The sequence below is a fragment of the Cydia fagiglandana genome, chromosome 17 (assembly GCF_963556715.1).
Source record: "Cydia fagiglandana chromosome 17, ilCydFagi1.1, whole genome shotgun sequence".
NCBI classification, from domain to species: Eukaryota; Metazoa; Arthropoda; class Insecta; order Lepidoptera; family Tortricidae; genus Cydia; species Cydia fagiglandana.
This window is the reverse complement of record NC_085948.1, coordinates 8,427,908-8,443,395: the sequence shown is the minus strand read 5'-3', so window position 1 is coordinate 8,443,395 and position 15,488 is coordinate 8,427,908. Positions and strand designations below refer to the sequence as shown.

The 15,488-nt window shown below is 38.7% G+C and overlaps 1 protein-coding gene across 3 annotated transcripts in view; it reads right to left on the bottom strand.

Moving 5' to 3' along the window:
* The window catches only part of LOC134672386 (long-chain-fatty-acid--CoA ligase 1), a 78,850-nt gene that overhangs the window by 2,988 nt on the left and 60,374 nt on the right, over positions 1-15,488 (bottom strand). For all 3 annotated transcript variants that reach the window (XM_063530259.1, XM_063530258.1, XM_063530260.1), the window contains 11 exons: positions 11,742-11,865; positions 11,013-11,156; positions 10,741-10,866; positions 9,958-10,157; positions 7,830-8,030; positions 6,292-6,509; positions 5,089-5,239; positions 2,558-2,668; positions 1,547-1,714; positions 1,120-1,263; positions 586-759 (listed from right to left, as the gene is read on the bottom strand). In XM_063530259.1, coding sequence (XP_063386329.1) covers positions 586-759; positions 1,120-1,263; positions 1,547-1,714; positions 2,558-2,668; positions 5,089-5,239; positions 6,292-6,509; positions 7,830-8,030; positions 9,958-10,157; positions 10,741-10,866; positions 11,013-11,156; positions 11,742-11,865 — 1,761 coding nt within the window. The remainder of the gene's footprint in view (positions 1-585; positions 760-1,119; positions 1,264-1,546; positions 1,715-2,557; positions 2,669-5,088; positions 5,240-6,291; positions 6,510-7,829; positions 8,031-9,957; positions 10,158-10,740; positions 10,867-11,012; positions 11,157-11,741; positions 11,866-15,488) is intronic.

Below are 15,488 nucleotides of genomic sequence, written 5' to 3'. Positions count from 1 at the left end.
TCGATTTGTATCAGATTTCAATGTGATAAAAGGAAACATCGATTTGTATCAGATTTCAATGTGATAAAATTGTTGTATATTCTATGAAAGCACCTATAAGGGCTAAAGATAAGATTTTACCAAGAACTTTTCAGACTCTATAATGTTGATTTACCCAGAACACACGGTTCTACGGTTCATTGTAGCCAATAAAAAAGACATGTGGATTTGTTAACGACCACAAGATAATGCTGGAATGACTGAGTGGCTCCAAATATCTCAGATCTCCGAGAATTCCTACTCTACATAAATGGTTTGATAGGATTCCTTGAGGAGTCGGGCTGGATGGACCAGCCTACCCCCAACCCGGTATTGCGGAAACCTACCATAGGGACAATACCATACTTGGGCATCAGCACTGACCTGCTCGAAGGTTATGAGCGAGGCGTTGAGCCTCACTAGAGTATATCGTCAAGGATCATCTAGACGGTGCGGTTCTTTCATAACGCCGAGAACACGCCCTTGACGCACTCCGGTAACAACCGCTTGTCAAAAACTACATCTACTCATCGCTTCTCACAAAGCCAGTATGATATAAACTCTGACCTGCTCGAAGGTCTTGAGCGAGGCGTTGCGGCCCCACTGCAGCATGTCGTCGAGGATCATCTTCTTGACGGTGGGGTTCTCGCACAGCGCCGAGAACGTGCCCTTGATGCCGCGCTCCAGCGCCCAGCACTTCACCACGTCCACATCGGGCACCACGATCGCCACTATGCACGACTGAAAATACAAGTACATGGTCATTTGTACATGCGACAAGTTTAAAAGTTGAATCCTAATGGATAGTATCACATTGAACTATGAGCTCTATTTCTTCCACATTCATGCTACACGACAGTGGGAGAATGTGTTACCCATTTCATTGGACGAGATCGATTCTACCAGAGGTTTAGTGTTTTTAACCATGGACGGTGTCGCGGATATCGCGTTGGCCAAAAAAGTTACCACAAATGCGATTTCGTACAAAATGTTTGAAAAGACAAAAAATTCTGAGACTTGTTAGTTTTTGATATTGTCATTGATTAAAAAATACTACTGAAGTGTTAAGTAAAATGATAATAAGAAGTACAAATTACTTACCTTCAATGATTCTCCATGTACAAATATTTGTTCGACATATTGACTTCTTATGTATATATTTTCTATTTTCTCAGGAACTATGTATTCGCCTTGTGATAGTTTGAAAATGTGTTTTCTCCTGTCAATGATTTTCAAGGTGCCATTCTGAAAGACAAATAAGACCAATAAATACTTAAATAAATTAGTCGACGAACTTATCTAACAAAATGTATTTTTATTACGTTTACGTTTCAAAACAAGCCAGTAAAACGTTTTTTCAACGGGTTAGTAATAATAGAGTGCGTTCGAGTCTCATTCGAAATATCGTAGCCAATGGACAAAAATCGTAAGCTACAAGGTCCTTGAACGCTTTAACGCCTCGTATATATGTATAGTAACTCCACCTCGAGAGCGTCCTCAACCTGGCTGTCATATAAAGTGTACTCACCGGCAGCCACTTGCCGATGTCGCCGGTGTGGTGCCAGCCGTCGTGGTCGATGACCTCGCCGGTCTTCTCGGGCTCCTTGAAGTAGCCCTTGAACACGTTGGCGCCCTGCACGCACACCTCGCCGTGCCCCTGCGCCGCGTAGTACTCCATTTCGGGCACGTCCACAAGCTGTCAATAATAATATGATTAGGTCACACGTCGCGATAAGAGTACTTATACTTTTTTTGGAGAAAACCTGTAAGCCTTCAAGGAAAACCTGATGAATTATAAGTGGATTGTTCTTTCCATTAACAACAGTACGGCAACTGTCAACTTCTCTTTTGTTACGGGTAAAACTTCTCTAAAGGGGCCCAAGTTGTTTGGAACTTTCACCTTTTGCGTTTAACTGACAGGCTGATATCGTCCGGCGAACTGGTAATCTGTGGGCCCCTTTAAGAGATCGGAGCTCAAACCAAACGCCCTAATCTTTTTCGTAACTTGCTACTACAGACAGGTTTATTTTTCTGGAAACTGTTCTGTTATGGTAAGTTTGAGAGTTTTCTCCACAATATCTCCCTACATGCACCTTATTGCCTAGTTTGACAGGTTACTTCCCGATTCGCTGGATACTTGTTTCGCCGGATTCCTGTTTCGCCGGATTTACTTTAGGACGTCACAATCACAATCCTATTATATGAGAATCCGACGAAACAAGAATCCGGCGAATCGGGAACTAACCGTTTGACATAATGTATGTCTGTTCACTATGGCCTAGCTGCACCAAACAACAGGTAAATTTATAACACTTTAAACTCTCGCGTTTTGTACACATATTCAATTACACAAACGGGTCTACCGCGATATAATTTCATGACCGGTCACATGAAAGACCGGTCTTTTCGTGACCACAGCTGGTGCAACTCAGCTGAAACGTCGGAATTAAAGGTAAAAACAATGAAATTATATCGCGGTAGACCCGTTTGTGTAATTGAATATAGGTAAATTTATTTTAAAATAAGTAATCTAATTTACCTTCACTTTGTTACAAGCGACGGGAGGCCCGACATGTTCAGGCACGTGGTCGCCCTGAACGGTTAGAGTCACCGGCGCGGTGCATTCCGTCTGACCGTAGCCTTCCACGATCTGAAAAACAATTATATTATAAGCTCAAATACTTCCAAAGCCTTCTAATAGCCGAGGCCGGATTCCAACCAAATTCTTTCGTGGCTGACGCCATAATCCCTAGGCCACTCGGTCATTATGAGCCCAACGTAACTTTCTAGAGCATACATACATATATAATATACGTATGCATACTTTTGAAACCTAGGCGCCTTTGACCATACTCCAAAGACCGAAGTGTTACCGGATACTCGTACTGCTCACGAGTATCCGGTATCACTTAAGATGACAATAATTTAGCTATACAAATAAATCTTTTTTTCGGTTGTCCTATAGTCTGTATCGTTAGTATTTAAATAAAAGTAAACAAACGATTTGTAAATTTTCGGGTAGCTTACGCCCTACATTATTTGTGACGTTATCTATGAAAAGGGACCTTATTGTCGATGGCGCTTACGCCATTATTTACGATGCTCCGATATAAATACAAGGCCGCGCGACCCTGTGCGGCGTAAGAGCAATCGATAATAAGGTCCCTCTTCATAGATAATGCCCCATTTGATCGTGTAATGTTTTTATCTACCCTCAACTGGCTTAAGGAGCCATTTGAATGTAGATTTTGTTCACTTTTATTTAAATACCTAAAGACAGAGTATAGTATACAAAGTCTACATCAACTTTTCACCACGAGTCTTGAGGCATTACGAGTAGGTACCTAGATTGTATTATTGAAGACGTTGTAATAGGTACAAAGAGACTCAATTTTCCGACTAGTTCGCAGTAGCATTTTGTTCTGGTAATGAACTCAACAAAGAGAGCAATAAAAATTCTTATGTAGGTAGAGTACCTGTTTCAAAGCATGTATCATGTCATGAGAAACGTTTATACTACGCGATTATGAATTAGATGGAATGCTTTCAAAGTCAAGTTGATTCACTAGGTAGGTACGAGTAGGTTTCAAGATCAGAGTAAAGTCGGCATATATTTATTGCCGGATTATCTATTCTTAGATAAGTAGATTACTCGTGATTCAAAATATTATGACTGTAAAGATATTCCGGATATACTAAACTAATGTTTATTCTTGCGTCTTCATGACCACGAGCGTTGAGAACTCCAGTAGTTTTCCTTAAAATAAACCGCATGACCTTATTTATGTATTTACTCAATTATTCGTATCATGAAAATAATATTGATCGAAAATCTGGTCCATAATAACCAACTAAGGTGTATTCGGGTAATATCGAATGTCGAATAATTCCGAAAATCAGATGAAAATCACCCTAAATTCCATCATAATAAAAGTCTCTTTTCGGAAGTATCCGACAGTTTTCGACATTCGGAATTACCCGAGTAAACCTTATTTGATAATATTATTGGTATCTGGATAATTAGTAATGTCAGTTTCAATGTACAATTTAAGGTTTTCAAAAACACAAAGTATCTCGAATTTTAGACTATCTAATACAAGACCGCAACGAGTGTTACGTAGTACTATTAGTTATTCTGTGGTGTTACTATTGTTATCTATTGCATCTTTAACGTATTTCTTAAAATATAGGCCACCATAAAAGATGGAATGTGAGAATGAGGAGTAATGTCATGAGTTTTACGCAAGGGTAGGTAACTGTATTAAAACATACACGTTTTATTCTTGACGGTAAATGAGTGGGTTGTGGAGGAAGTGGCATTTTATGCCGTCTGACGTTAATGTGTAAAAATATTAAACAACAGACGTATTGTAGCAAGAAACTGTCTAATGATGAATTCAAACTGACGTTAATGTACGTATAAAAATATCACATAGCAGGCGGATTGCTTCAAACTTTTAGTGAAATGCACATAAATACACATAAAATGTGTCACGTAACGTGATGATGTGATATGCAGTAAAAATAGTTATTTGTTTTACAAGGGGGCAAAGTTGTTGTTTAACCGCTCGTGCTAATATTGATACCCGAGCAAGCGAAAGACTCCAAAATTCCAAAAAAAAAATGGAATCTTGAGCGTTGCGAGGGTTTCAAAGCACGAGGGTTAAACAAAATTTGCCCCCGAGAGTAACACAAAATTTTTCACCACACCAACCCGAAGCAATAATTAAATGTAAAATATCGAACAAGATCAAACCAAATCAAATCCAAATGAATGTTATTAAATATTTATCATCCAAAATCATCATTTAAGCCTTGGAGCGCCCCAGAATTACCGTAGTATGGAACTCCTATACTAGTTATATACCAGCACACTTGTCTGTGTAGGGCGCTCCACGGGTTAAAAGTCAATTCTACCAGCAAACATAAGAAAACAACTCAAAATTTGCATGTGATTACTTTGCCTCACATGTGAATAAAATGCAACTTTGCTATCAGTTTTTGAAGTTGAATAATTTTTGGGTAGGTATAGCTAGTCGTATATCTGAAGAAAATAATAATGGTTGTTACCAGGCAGCCTAGGGCACAGCGCGCGAAGGTGAGCACGTTGCCGGCGAGCGGCGCCGACCCCACCACCATGATGCGCAGCCGCCCGCCCATGCCCTCGCGCACCTTGCGGAACACCAGCTTGTCCCAGATGGAGTCCCCGCGGATGATGCCCCTGGGAACGAACAATAGGAGTGTAATACACTGTATCTAATGGCTCCTTTACACTATGGGCCAACGCCGGCCACTTCAAGGGACCCAGCCATGCGGTAGAATGAGATAGCAATATCACTTGCTCCCTCTAACGCATAAATGCGTCCCTTGGAGTGGCCAGCCTTGGCCCATCGTGTAGAGGAGCCATAAAATAAATTATTATACACCATGCACGAAAAAAAGCTCCAAATAATTATTAGAAAAACACAGATAGGAGTTATTTTTAAACACGAGTTCTATTTAATGAATCCGATAGAAATATAAAAAGTAGGTGAGTAGACCGTGGCGTCACGATGTAATGTTTCATATAAATTCCATATTAGCAAATCGTTTTGACAGTTATGAACTAATTTGGCTAGTAGGAAAATACCCTATTGTGAATCAGCAAGATTCTTGATGCAGTCCAGGAGCGATACTTATTCCGATTGTGTTATAATATACGATCGCTCACTTATTGCAGACGAGGTTTACCGTGAGTCGTGTGAAGGTCATATCAATAACAATGAAGTTGAGATTTTAAAAACTAACTATACACGAAAACGGTTTACCGGAACGATAAAGGAAGCAATTTGTAGCTGGAATTGAAGGGATGTTTACAAAAACAACATAACTGCTTAGAGCGGTTGACACTTTTTTAAGAACATTGTTAATCGTTTCAGGTGTCAACCAGTGTAGTCAGTTATGTTGTTTTTGTAAACATCCCTTCAATTATAACAGATGTTTTTAGTCAAAAAATAAGATCCAAGGACTTCAAACTTTGTGGGCTTCTACATTGATCAGCAGTTGTCAGTTGTCTGAGATCGCCGCTCATCTGTGAAAGCGCTGTAAATACCTCGGTTCCTACCATGCATATGTATTTACTGAATTCCCTTAAAGCATTTACAGACTTCCCTCACCTCTTCAACTCTGAATCCTTCCCAGACAAAGCCATGTTGAAGATTACCCTAATATGTTACCACTGTGGACATCGACCGTTCTTCCATTTACATAAAAAGCATTAGCAGACTGTAATACCTCTTCAACTCTGATTCCTTCGCAGACAAAGCCATGTTGAAGAGCATCTTCTTGATCTTGGAGCTGGAGATCTCCGACTGGGCCTTGTCGTACAGGCGGTTCAGGAGCCGCGGCACCGCGGGCATCATCGTGGGCTTCAGGCACTGCAGGTCGTCGGCGAGCCGCCTGATGTCGCCGCTATAGAAGCCGACAGCTCCCCCTACCATGTATAGAGCATTCTGAAACGAGAGTTTACACTTTAGTTGCATTTCAAGGCATGTTTTGATCAGTCTATGCATAGATTTTTTGAGAAACTGGAAGAACTGCATTTATTGTGTTAGCCGCCATTTACAGACCATTGGATTCCCTAACTCCTGCTCTATCTAGGTACAGTCGCCATCAGATATATCGGAGCGGCCAAGGTGCTCACAATCATCTGAACACGCCTCTATTGTCAGGGCGTTAAAGTTCGTGTTCAGATATTGTGAACACCTTGGCCGCTCCGATATATCTGATGGCGACTGTACTCTACGAGTTAGGTGCCTACTTAATCTCAGAATACACGTCAGAGCAAGTAATTGTACCGTTAATAACAAATGTCATTAATTCTCTTCTCTTTGGATTAAAGCTTTCATAGTCAAGGTTAGTTTTGTGTTGAAAAGTTATCGGTTTAAAAAAATGCTTTCAAAACCATCAAATCTTGCCATAAATAGACATGGTGCAGGTAACTTATCAAATATTATTCAATAACAATTAAGCTGTACGCAGTCTTTGATCGTCCCTTTTAAATATCGACCGTTCGCTATAATTTCTCAAAAGAGAAAATTTATAACCTATAGTTCGTTTTTTTTAGCATTAGAAATTAGGTAAACAATCTTGATGTGTCTTTTAATTGAAAAACACATTTTAAAAATAAGTTACTGCAAATATGTAACAATTATGAATCTAATAAGATCATTTATATTCTTCTGCTTTCATAAGTAATAGTTTTTGAATTTTAAAAAGCGTTTTTCAATTAAAAGACATGTCAAGATCGCTTACCTTCTTGCAAGTTCTTTCTAATGCTAAAAAAAACGAACTATAAGATTGAATTAAATTCATGTTTTCTTTTACACATCCGTCTTCAAGGTACGAATGTTTGTTGACATAGTTTCAAATAAATGGTTTATGATTTGTTACCACTAATGATTAATAAAAACTAATTAGATGACAGCTTAATGCAAACCTTGGAAAGCAAATGTTGAGAAACTGCCAAGAGTCACGGTTACGGTTCATATACGATTTGCTGAACTTGAACAATGATAGGTATTTATTTATAGCACTATGCGTTAGACCCGTTCGCAATTGCATACCTACACGATGATTGACAACTATGTTTTGTAATTTTCCTCTCGACGATTTTCAATTCTAATCAGGTCAGTAAGTTATTTCTCCGTATGATTTTCCAAATGACCGAATTCCTATTGCTTACCTGTATACCTACTACTACTTTTTTTTCAAGTCATAAGTAGGAGCCTTATTTAATGGTGCCTTGAAAAACAATCTTAGCAATGCCTCACCTCACAGCATCGCTCCAGCATATGCGCGAGGGGCAGGAAGGAGATCATGACATCGGTCTTGGCGGGCCGGTGCTCGCCGAGCTGCATAATGACGCTGCACATGGACGCTACCACGTTCTCGTGGGTCAGCATCACGCCCTTGGGCATGCCCGTCGTGCCGGATGTGTAGCAAATCGTGCAGAGGCTCTCAGGTTTCGGCGGCTAGAAATATAATAATATATCTATTGTCAAATACAGTTTTTTGGGCCCGATGTTGGGTAGACCTTGATTTCTACCCGGTCTGATTTGAAATCTCTCAGAAAGTTAGAAAACGTAAAAAAATATTTCTTCGAAACCGAATCTAAGAACTAAAGTAAAGTAAAGTAAAGTAAAGTAAAGTAAAAATTTATTTGTGGAACACAGGTACAGTTAAGGTGTTATATATAAAATAATAAATAGAGCTCTGTGTTTTGCCTATTGGCGTACAAATATTAAACTTAAAATAATGGTGACTCATTACGAGTATGTTTACCATAAATTATTACATTTAAACAATAGCTATGTCTATTAGTAATATTACGGCAATAAACATTGAGAATAGAATATTATATTGTTTAACTTCCAAATAAAATAATAAAATTTCTGAAATCACACAATTACAATCAAAAACTAAATAACTTAAACTACTATTATACAGGGTGTTTACTAAAATGGACAAGTTATAATTGTTTCAGGTGTCTGCAAGAAATTCACTTACTGAGTAATAGCATTTGTTAATTAAGTATGTTTTTAGTTGTATTTTAAACTGGTCAGGTTTCAGGCACTTTATATAGTTTGGGATTTTATTGAAAATTTTTGGAGCCATACCTAGTATACTCTTACCTAAGAAAGCTGTGTTGTGTTGATTATTGCAGATGTTGTTAAGATATTGTACACGTAGAGGAAGCTTGCGTTGTTGAGATATCAATTTGAATAGGTGTGGATTGTTTTTTATAAAATTTGCTAGTTCATATATGTATAGTGCTGGAAACGTTAGGATTTTAAAAGATCTAAAGAATGGAACACAGCTATCCCTCATATTGATTCCACAAATGGCCCGTACGCATCTTTTTTGGGCTTTGAAAACAGCTTCTCTATTGACTGAGTTCCCCCAAAAAATAACACCATATCGTAATATAGAGGCTACAAGGCCATGATATGCAGTTATTAGTGCATTATTATCAACTACTTTTGCAAGTTTTTGTCGTTTAAGTCGTTTCTAACAAACAGTTTAAATTATTTACATTGAAAAATATAGCCGCGGTAGGTTTCTAGGAATGCCAATCCATTGTTAGCTCTCGAGGAAAGAAATGGAGAATTGAATGGTTCATTTCTTTTTCTGTCTGGGAATGTACGAGACTAGACACAATTCTTTGATTCCCAGCCATCTTCCAGAAACGTAGATCGTTAGAATATTTGCTTTTTATGATGCTTTCGATAGTTATAGCTTTTATAGCACACAATAGGCCAATAAAAATATTTTATAGCGTCTAAAGATGTGCCAGCTTGTGAGTTATGAATCCAAAAAAATTAGAAAGCTAGGAAGCATTCTAGGGTCTAGGGGTTGTTCTGATCTTTATACACAAGCAAGAAACTTTAATTTTTAATTATATGTGCAAGTTTGGCTAGCCAAACATGATTGCTATTTAAGCAAGGCAAGGCAAGCTTGTACAACATTAAAAACTTGTAACCACTTTACTCGCTGCTGCCCGCAACTTCGTCAACGTGGGATGCCTCACTATCTCCATACCGAATTTCATCAAAATAGGTTCAGCGGTTTAAAATGAAGAGGTAGCAGACAAGACATACAAGCAGACAGAGTTAGTTTATGTATGTATTAGTGGGGATTAGGTAAATTACAAGATACAGACACCCACACATACAGACACACACACACACACACACACACACACACACACACACACACACACACACACACAGACACACAGACAGAGAGATAGAGGACAGACGACCTTGTTAGTTAAGGTCTCCGGAAGACGCTGGATGCGGGTCGCTTCCAACCGTCACGTATGGAGGTCCAAGGGGGAGGTCTATGTTCAGCATTGGACGTCTTATGGCTGAGATGATGATGATGAGATAAATCACTTACGACACAGGGGTGATCCTTCTGCGCCCCCTGGAACTCGACGTCGCTGAACTTGATGATCTCCACGCCGCGGCTCTTGGCGCGCTGGTGCGTGGAGGGCGACACCTCCTTGATGGTGATCAGCTTCCGCAGGCACCGCGGCGCCTGGTCCAGGAGCAGGTTCGCTTTCTTGTCGTCTTCGCAAACGACGAGCGACATGTCAGCTGGAAATATTTAAATCACTGTAAATTCAGGGTTCTAGCTTTTGCCAGCACAAAATTACAGGACGTCGAAAATCGCCCGAATCGCTTCGGGAAAAGGATGGTACGGCAGTGCGTCTTTGTTTTGCTCGACTTGGCGCCCCAGATATTGTTGTAGACAAAATTTTAAACGCGTATTTTCAGTTAAGGCCAATGTGGCTACTTCCCTCATAGGGACTATTAACCGTCCACTAGCGTTTTTCTCGAACAACGGAGATCATTGATAATTTCGTCGACAAAGCAGCGATAGCTTTTAGTTTCAGCAATCAAAAGCAAATGTTTTTTTTTCCACGATTGAAAAACAAAAAAATATATACCTAGGCTCGTGGACGGAATAGTCCCCATGACGGAATTAGCCACATTGACCTAACTTATTATCGATACCCTAGTTTACACTCGTACTATTTACGAGTAAAAACATCATTTAAATTGAGGCTTTTGATTAAACCAGTAACGACATAAATTATCCGGTTAACATTCAAATGTCAATTTTAATGAAAAAAAAATTAAGGATTCCACAATAAGTATGTATTTGGTAAATACTTACTCTGATTAACAATAAAGGCACATGCGTTGGCTCCTAACGTGTCGTACAGTGGCACTATGACCATTGAATAACAATAGGCACCTTGTTCTGTCATGATCCATTCTGGACAATTCTGTGAGTATATACCTGAAAAAACAAAATATTTATCCAAATATGGTCAGGAAAGAAATTTTAAACTCCACATGAATTAATATGACTTTAATAGCCAAGAAGGCTCAATCTGATTGTTAGCTTGATTCCATCGAACAGAATGTCCAAAAAAAATATCTCACCTATAAATGTGTTTTGCCCCGGTGTAAGACCTTGACATAATAGTCCTGATCCAAAGTTCTTCGCTCGCAGCAGGGTCTCATTGTAGTTCTGCCACACGTAAGGCTTATTTGGACTTTCCCTCCAACCGAGACAGTTGCCATTATCTGGTGAGTAAATTAAACAAGCTTTTAACTTAAACTGGCCATAAAACCCGTTGCCTCCATTAAAGCAACAATGTTAAATATTATCGCGTACATTTATTATCCTGCTGATCTAAAAATGCATCTCAATGCAACGCTGCTAAGGAATATTCCACGGATAAGCCCGCTTAATTTTTTTCCGCAAAAAGGCTCGAAGGCAATAAGATAGCAAAAACATTAATGGCTCGACTACTTCAGTAGCAATACTTTTAACTGTACCCAAGCCTGTTCGCCGATGAGGTTCATGTTAGCAATATTTTGTAATAAACGTGTATTATCGTATTTATCGTTAACGAGCGGAAACGTGGAGGGAAATGAGGTGGGCCCTAGAATTGTGCCTTGGGGCACTCCCTGCTTCGCAATTGTGAATTTTGCGGCGACGGCTGCAGGCAGTGAGTCACGACTGTGTATCTAATTGTATGTATGAAGCTAAATTATAAGCCTCGGTTTCGTAGTGCAGAGTAGTAACTTTTTACCACAGGTATGTATGTCGAAAGATAACGATTGATTAACGACATCCAAAATAGGGTTAAAGCACAAAACACTTACTTGATTCTTTAACTCCTCGGCGGAAAGTTTCGTACAGAGTACGCGTATCTTCGTGAAGGTAACGAAGATATCGACCATTTTTTGCTTCTTTGTAGAATTTTGACACTCTGACCATTTCTGGACCCTGAAACAAAAGGAAAATGTTGGTTAAAAATGTCTGACAATAAAATATTATTTATTACTTAAGCTATTTTTAACTATTGGCTAGCTGAAACTTTATTAGACGAAGAAAGTTGAAGTAAAAGGTCACTAGCCTGAATCCCCACGACACAGAACTAATCAGTAGTAATCTCCTTAACGCAACATGCAGCTGTAAACGGGTTATTTATGACCCCATTCACCTCGTCCAACATATGCCCATTGCAAATTTCAAACATTTTACGCTTCCATTGACCTCAAAAATGCAGCCAAACAAACTAACACAGAATGTTACACAGACTCACTAATACAACATGTAAATAACTCTCTGCTAACCCAATGACATTATGCGTTTGGCCTGGTAACTCCGTATTTTGAGTTGTAGTGTGAACTAATCTTACATGTTACGGTATATTACAAATATATATCACAGACAATGACAAATGGAACAACGAACGTGTCAAAGTCAGTTGTGGGATAGATACAAACGATTTTGGCAAGCTGCATGTTCATTACATTATGAATAGTACATTACTTAGCGCATAATTTCTTTATAGGTCATGGGGTTATTCAACTGTGATCTTGAAAGAACATTTGCTTACTTTCATAGCATTAGAAAGAACTAGAAAGAAGGTAAGCGATCTTGACATGTCTTTTAATTGAAAAACGCTTTTTAAAAATCAATAACTATTACTTATGAAAGCAGAAGAATATAAATGATCGTATTATTCGTATTAGATTCATAATTGTTACATATTTGCCGTAACTTATTTTTAAAATGTGTTTTTCAGTTAAATGACACATCAAGATTGTTTACCTTATTTCTAATGCTAAAAAAACGAACTATAATGTCAAGAATTCGTTCTTTGCCGTTCAAAATGTAAACATGTTTTTCTTTAAATTATAGGCACTTCTGTAAACTAACAATAAAGATATTATCACTACATCCTATAAAACAAAGTCCCCTGCCGCGTCTGTCTCTTTGTGTGTTTGTATGTTCGCGATAAACTCAAAAACGGATGAACGGATCTGAACGGATTTTCATGCGGTTTTCACCTATCAATAGAGTGATTCTTTGAGGAAGGTTTAGGTAAATAATTTGTTAAGGTTTAACCGTGCGAAGCCGGGGCGGGTAGCTAGTATTTTATATAACATAGGTAATCCTTTGATATAAGACTGTAATCTGATTCTATTTCGTGAAACAATATATAGACGGATATAATGTACTTAATGTTTAATCAAGTTTAGGCTAGGGTTTAGGCTGCAGATCATTTATTCTATCCACCGTAAAAGCGTTATCATTGTCTTAATTTTCTCATCGAATATAATTACAATAATCATCATATATAAGACTTTTTATCGCCCACTACTGAGCATAGGCCTCTCTTCGAGTACGCCACTTCCCGGTCCTGAGCCATTTCATCCAGATTTACAATAAAAATATCCCGCAAGTATATCAGGAATCACATCAAGGAGTCAGTAGGTAAACAATTTTTGAACTCATTTTAACTCTACTTTTACGTTTAGTGAAATAATTATCGTTGATAATGCTCATCAAATTGTTAGGTATGCGTCACACAACTTGATCTTGGCTTTGGTGCGCAAGGTTAAAAGGAAGTGGTCAACAGTTGCCAAGTTAAAAAATGTGCCGACAGCAGTATTTTTAGCCGGTACAGTGACATGTTGAAGCGTCTGCGTTATTTCTGGAATCATTAGGCGAACGCCACTTAAATTTATAGAGTTATAATTGAGTGAAATGACCTTGGGCGCTGAAAGCGAGTTGCATCAAAGTCACTGCCATTTATTGCTCTTAAAACATATAGCTTAGGCAGTTCAGATACATATAATAATATTATTTATATTTTAGTCTCATCTTAAGGGGCCCACTGATTAACAGTCCGCCGGACGGTATCGGCCTGTCAGTTAGAACAAAATTTTAAAAAGTTCCTAACAACTGACGGGCCGATACCGTCCGGCGGACTGTTAATCAGTGGGCCCCTTTAGCATTTGTCCCGGTTGCACCCTCAGCTTCTACTTCTGAACCCAGGATCTGCTAGAAGTTCGTACCTATATAGAGTCTCTGCGGAAAGAGAAAAGTCGTGGAATGAATTGGTTCCCATACATTTCACGACTTTACTCTTTTCTTTCCGCCAGACTCTACTAGTGACTAGTCCTTACCGCAAGTAAGATATATTATTATAGGTACATCGTACAAATATAATAAAAATACTTCCAATGGGTATGTTTTACAGATTTCTTCAGAACAAAAAAAATTAAAGGTAAAGCCTACCGAGGTTATTGTTTCGAAAATGAAAATCTTCTGCATTTGAAGTTGTCGGAAAATATTTTACAGCAGTACATATGGTGCTACATTACTAATACGTGCGTATGTCGAAAATTTAAAGGGCTATAAATAATGCCTATAATGTACTATAAAACGTTGTACAACACACATGCGAAAAGGTAATCCGCAACTCGTGTCGATTTAAAACCCTCCCTTCGGTCGTGTTTTAATTTATAGCCTCTAGTTGCGAATTTCCTACTTTTTGCACTCGTATCGTAATGTACAGTCGCCATCAGATATATCGGAGCGGCCAAGGTGTTCACAAAAGCTGAACACGCACTCTACCGCCTTGACAATAGAGGCGTGGTCAGATATTTGTGAGCGCCTTGGCCGCTCCGATATATCTGATGGCGACTGTACTAGTACGTATATTGCACAGCCCTCATTATGAACTAAATGAACTCGAACAACTGACCACTGTGATGTCCATCTTTAACATCATTATTGTTTATTAGTAGGTTCAGACAGCAGCAGAAGTTGCTAAGCGGGCGATGTGCTCAAAGTTACCTTGACACGCTCTTATCCTCTTAACAATAAAGTCGCGTCTAGATCATTTTGAACACGTCGCCCGCTTAGCAACTTCTGCTGCTGACTGTACTGGTTCATTACAAGCCCATGTATGACATGAAGTTAGTTATTGTTCACTGTTAGAATATGTGGATGGTGTTGCACAAATGAGTCATCCCACATCCATTTTACAATAAAATGTCTACTTTAAGGGGTCATCCATGAATTACGTCACACCAATTTCTAGGTTTTTTGACCCCTCCCCCCCCTTGTCACACTTGGTCACATTTGGCAAACCCCTCCCCCCCTAGTGTGACGTCATATTTTTTCTACGAAATCGCCAAATCGAATTAAGTAAGTACCTAAGTATTATTAATATTTTATCAAAATATTTTTGACGATATAAATATTAGTAATTTTATAACCCAAAACTGCTTAGGAAAGAAAATTAAACGATTAAAAACTATTTTCGTTTTAAAAACTTGTTATTTAAATGTACAGCGAACTAAATAATTTAAATAAATTTTCGGTTACTGATGAAGTTAAAGTGACGTCACAAAGTTTGTGTCTCCCCCCTCCCCCATGTCACAATATGTCACATTTTCTTGACCCCCTCCCTCCCCCTAAACGTGTGACGTAATTAATGGATGACCCCTAAGCGTCAATTTTTGAGTTGACATCTTATTGAAAAATTAATGTGGGTTGACACATTATTGCTCATCAGCATCCATGTTACGGTATGGCATCCATTACCGTCT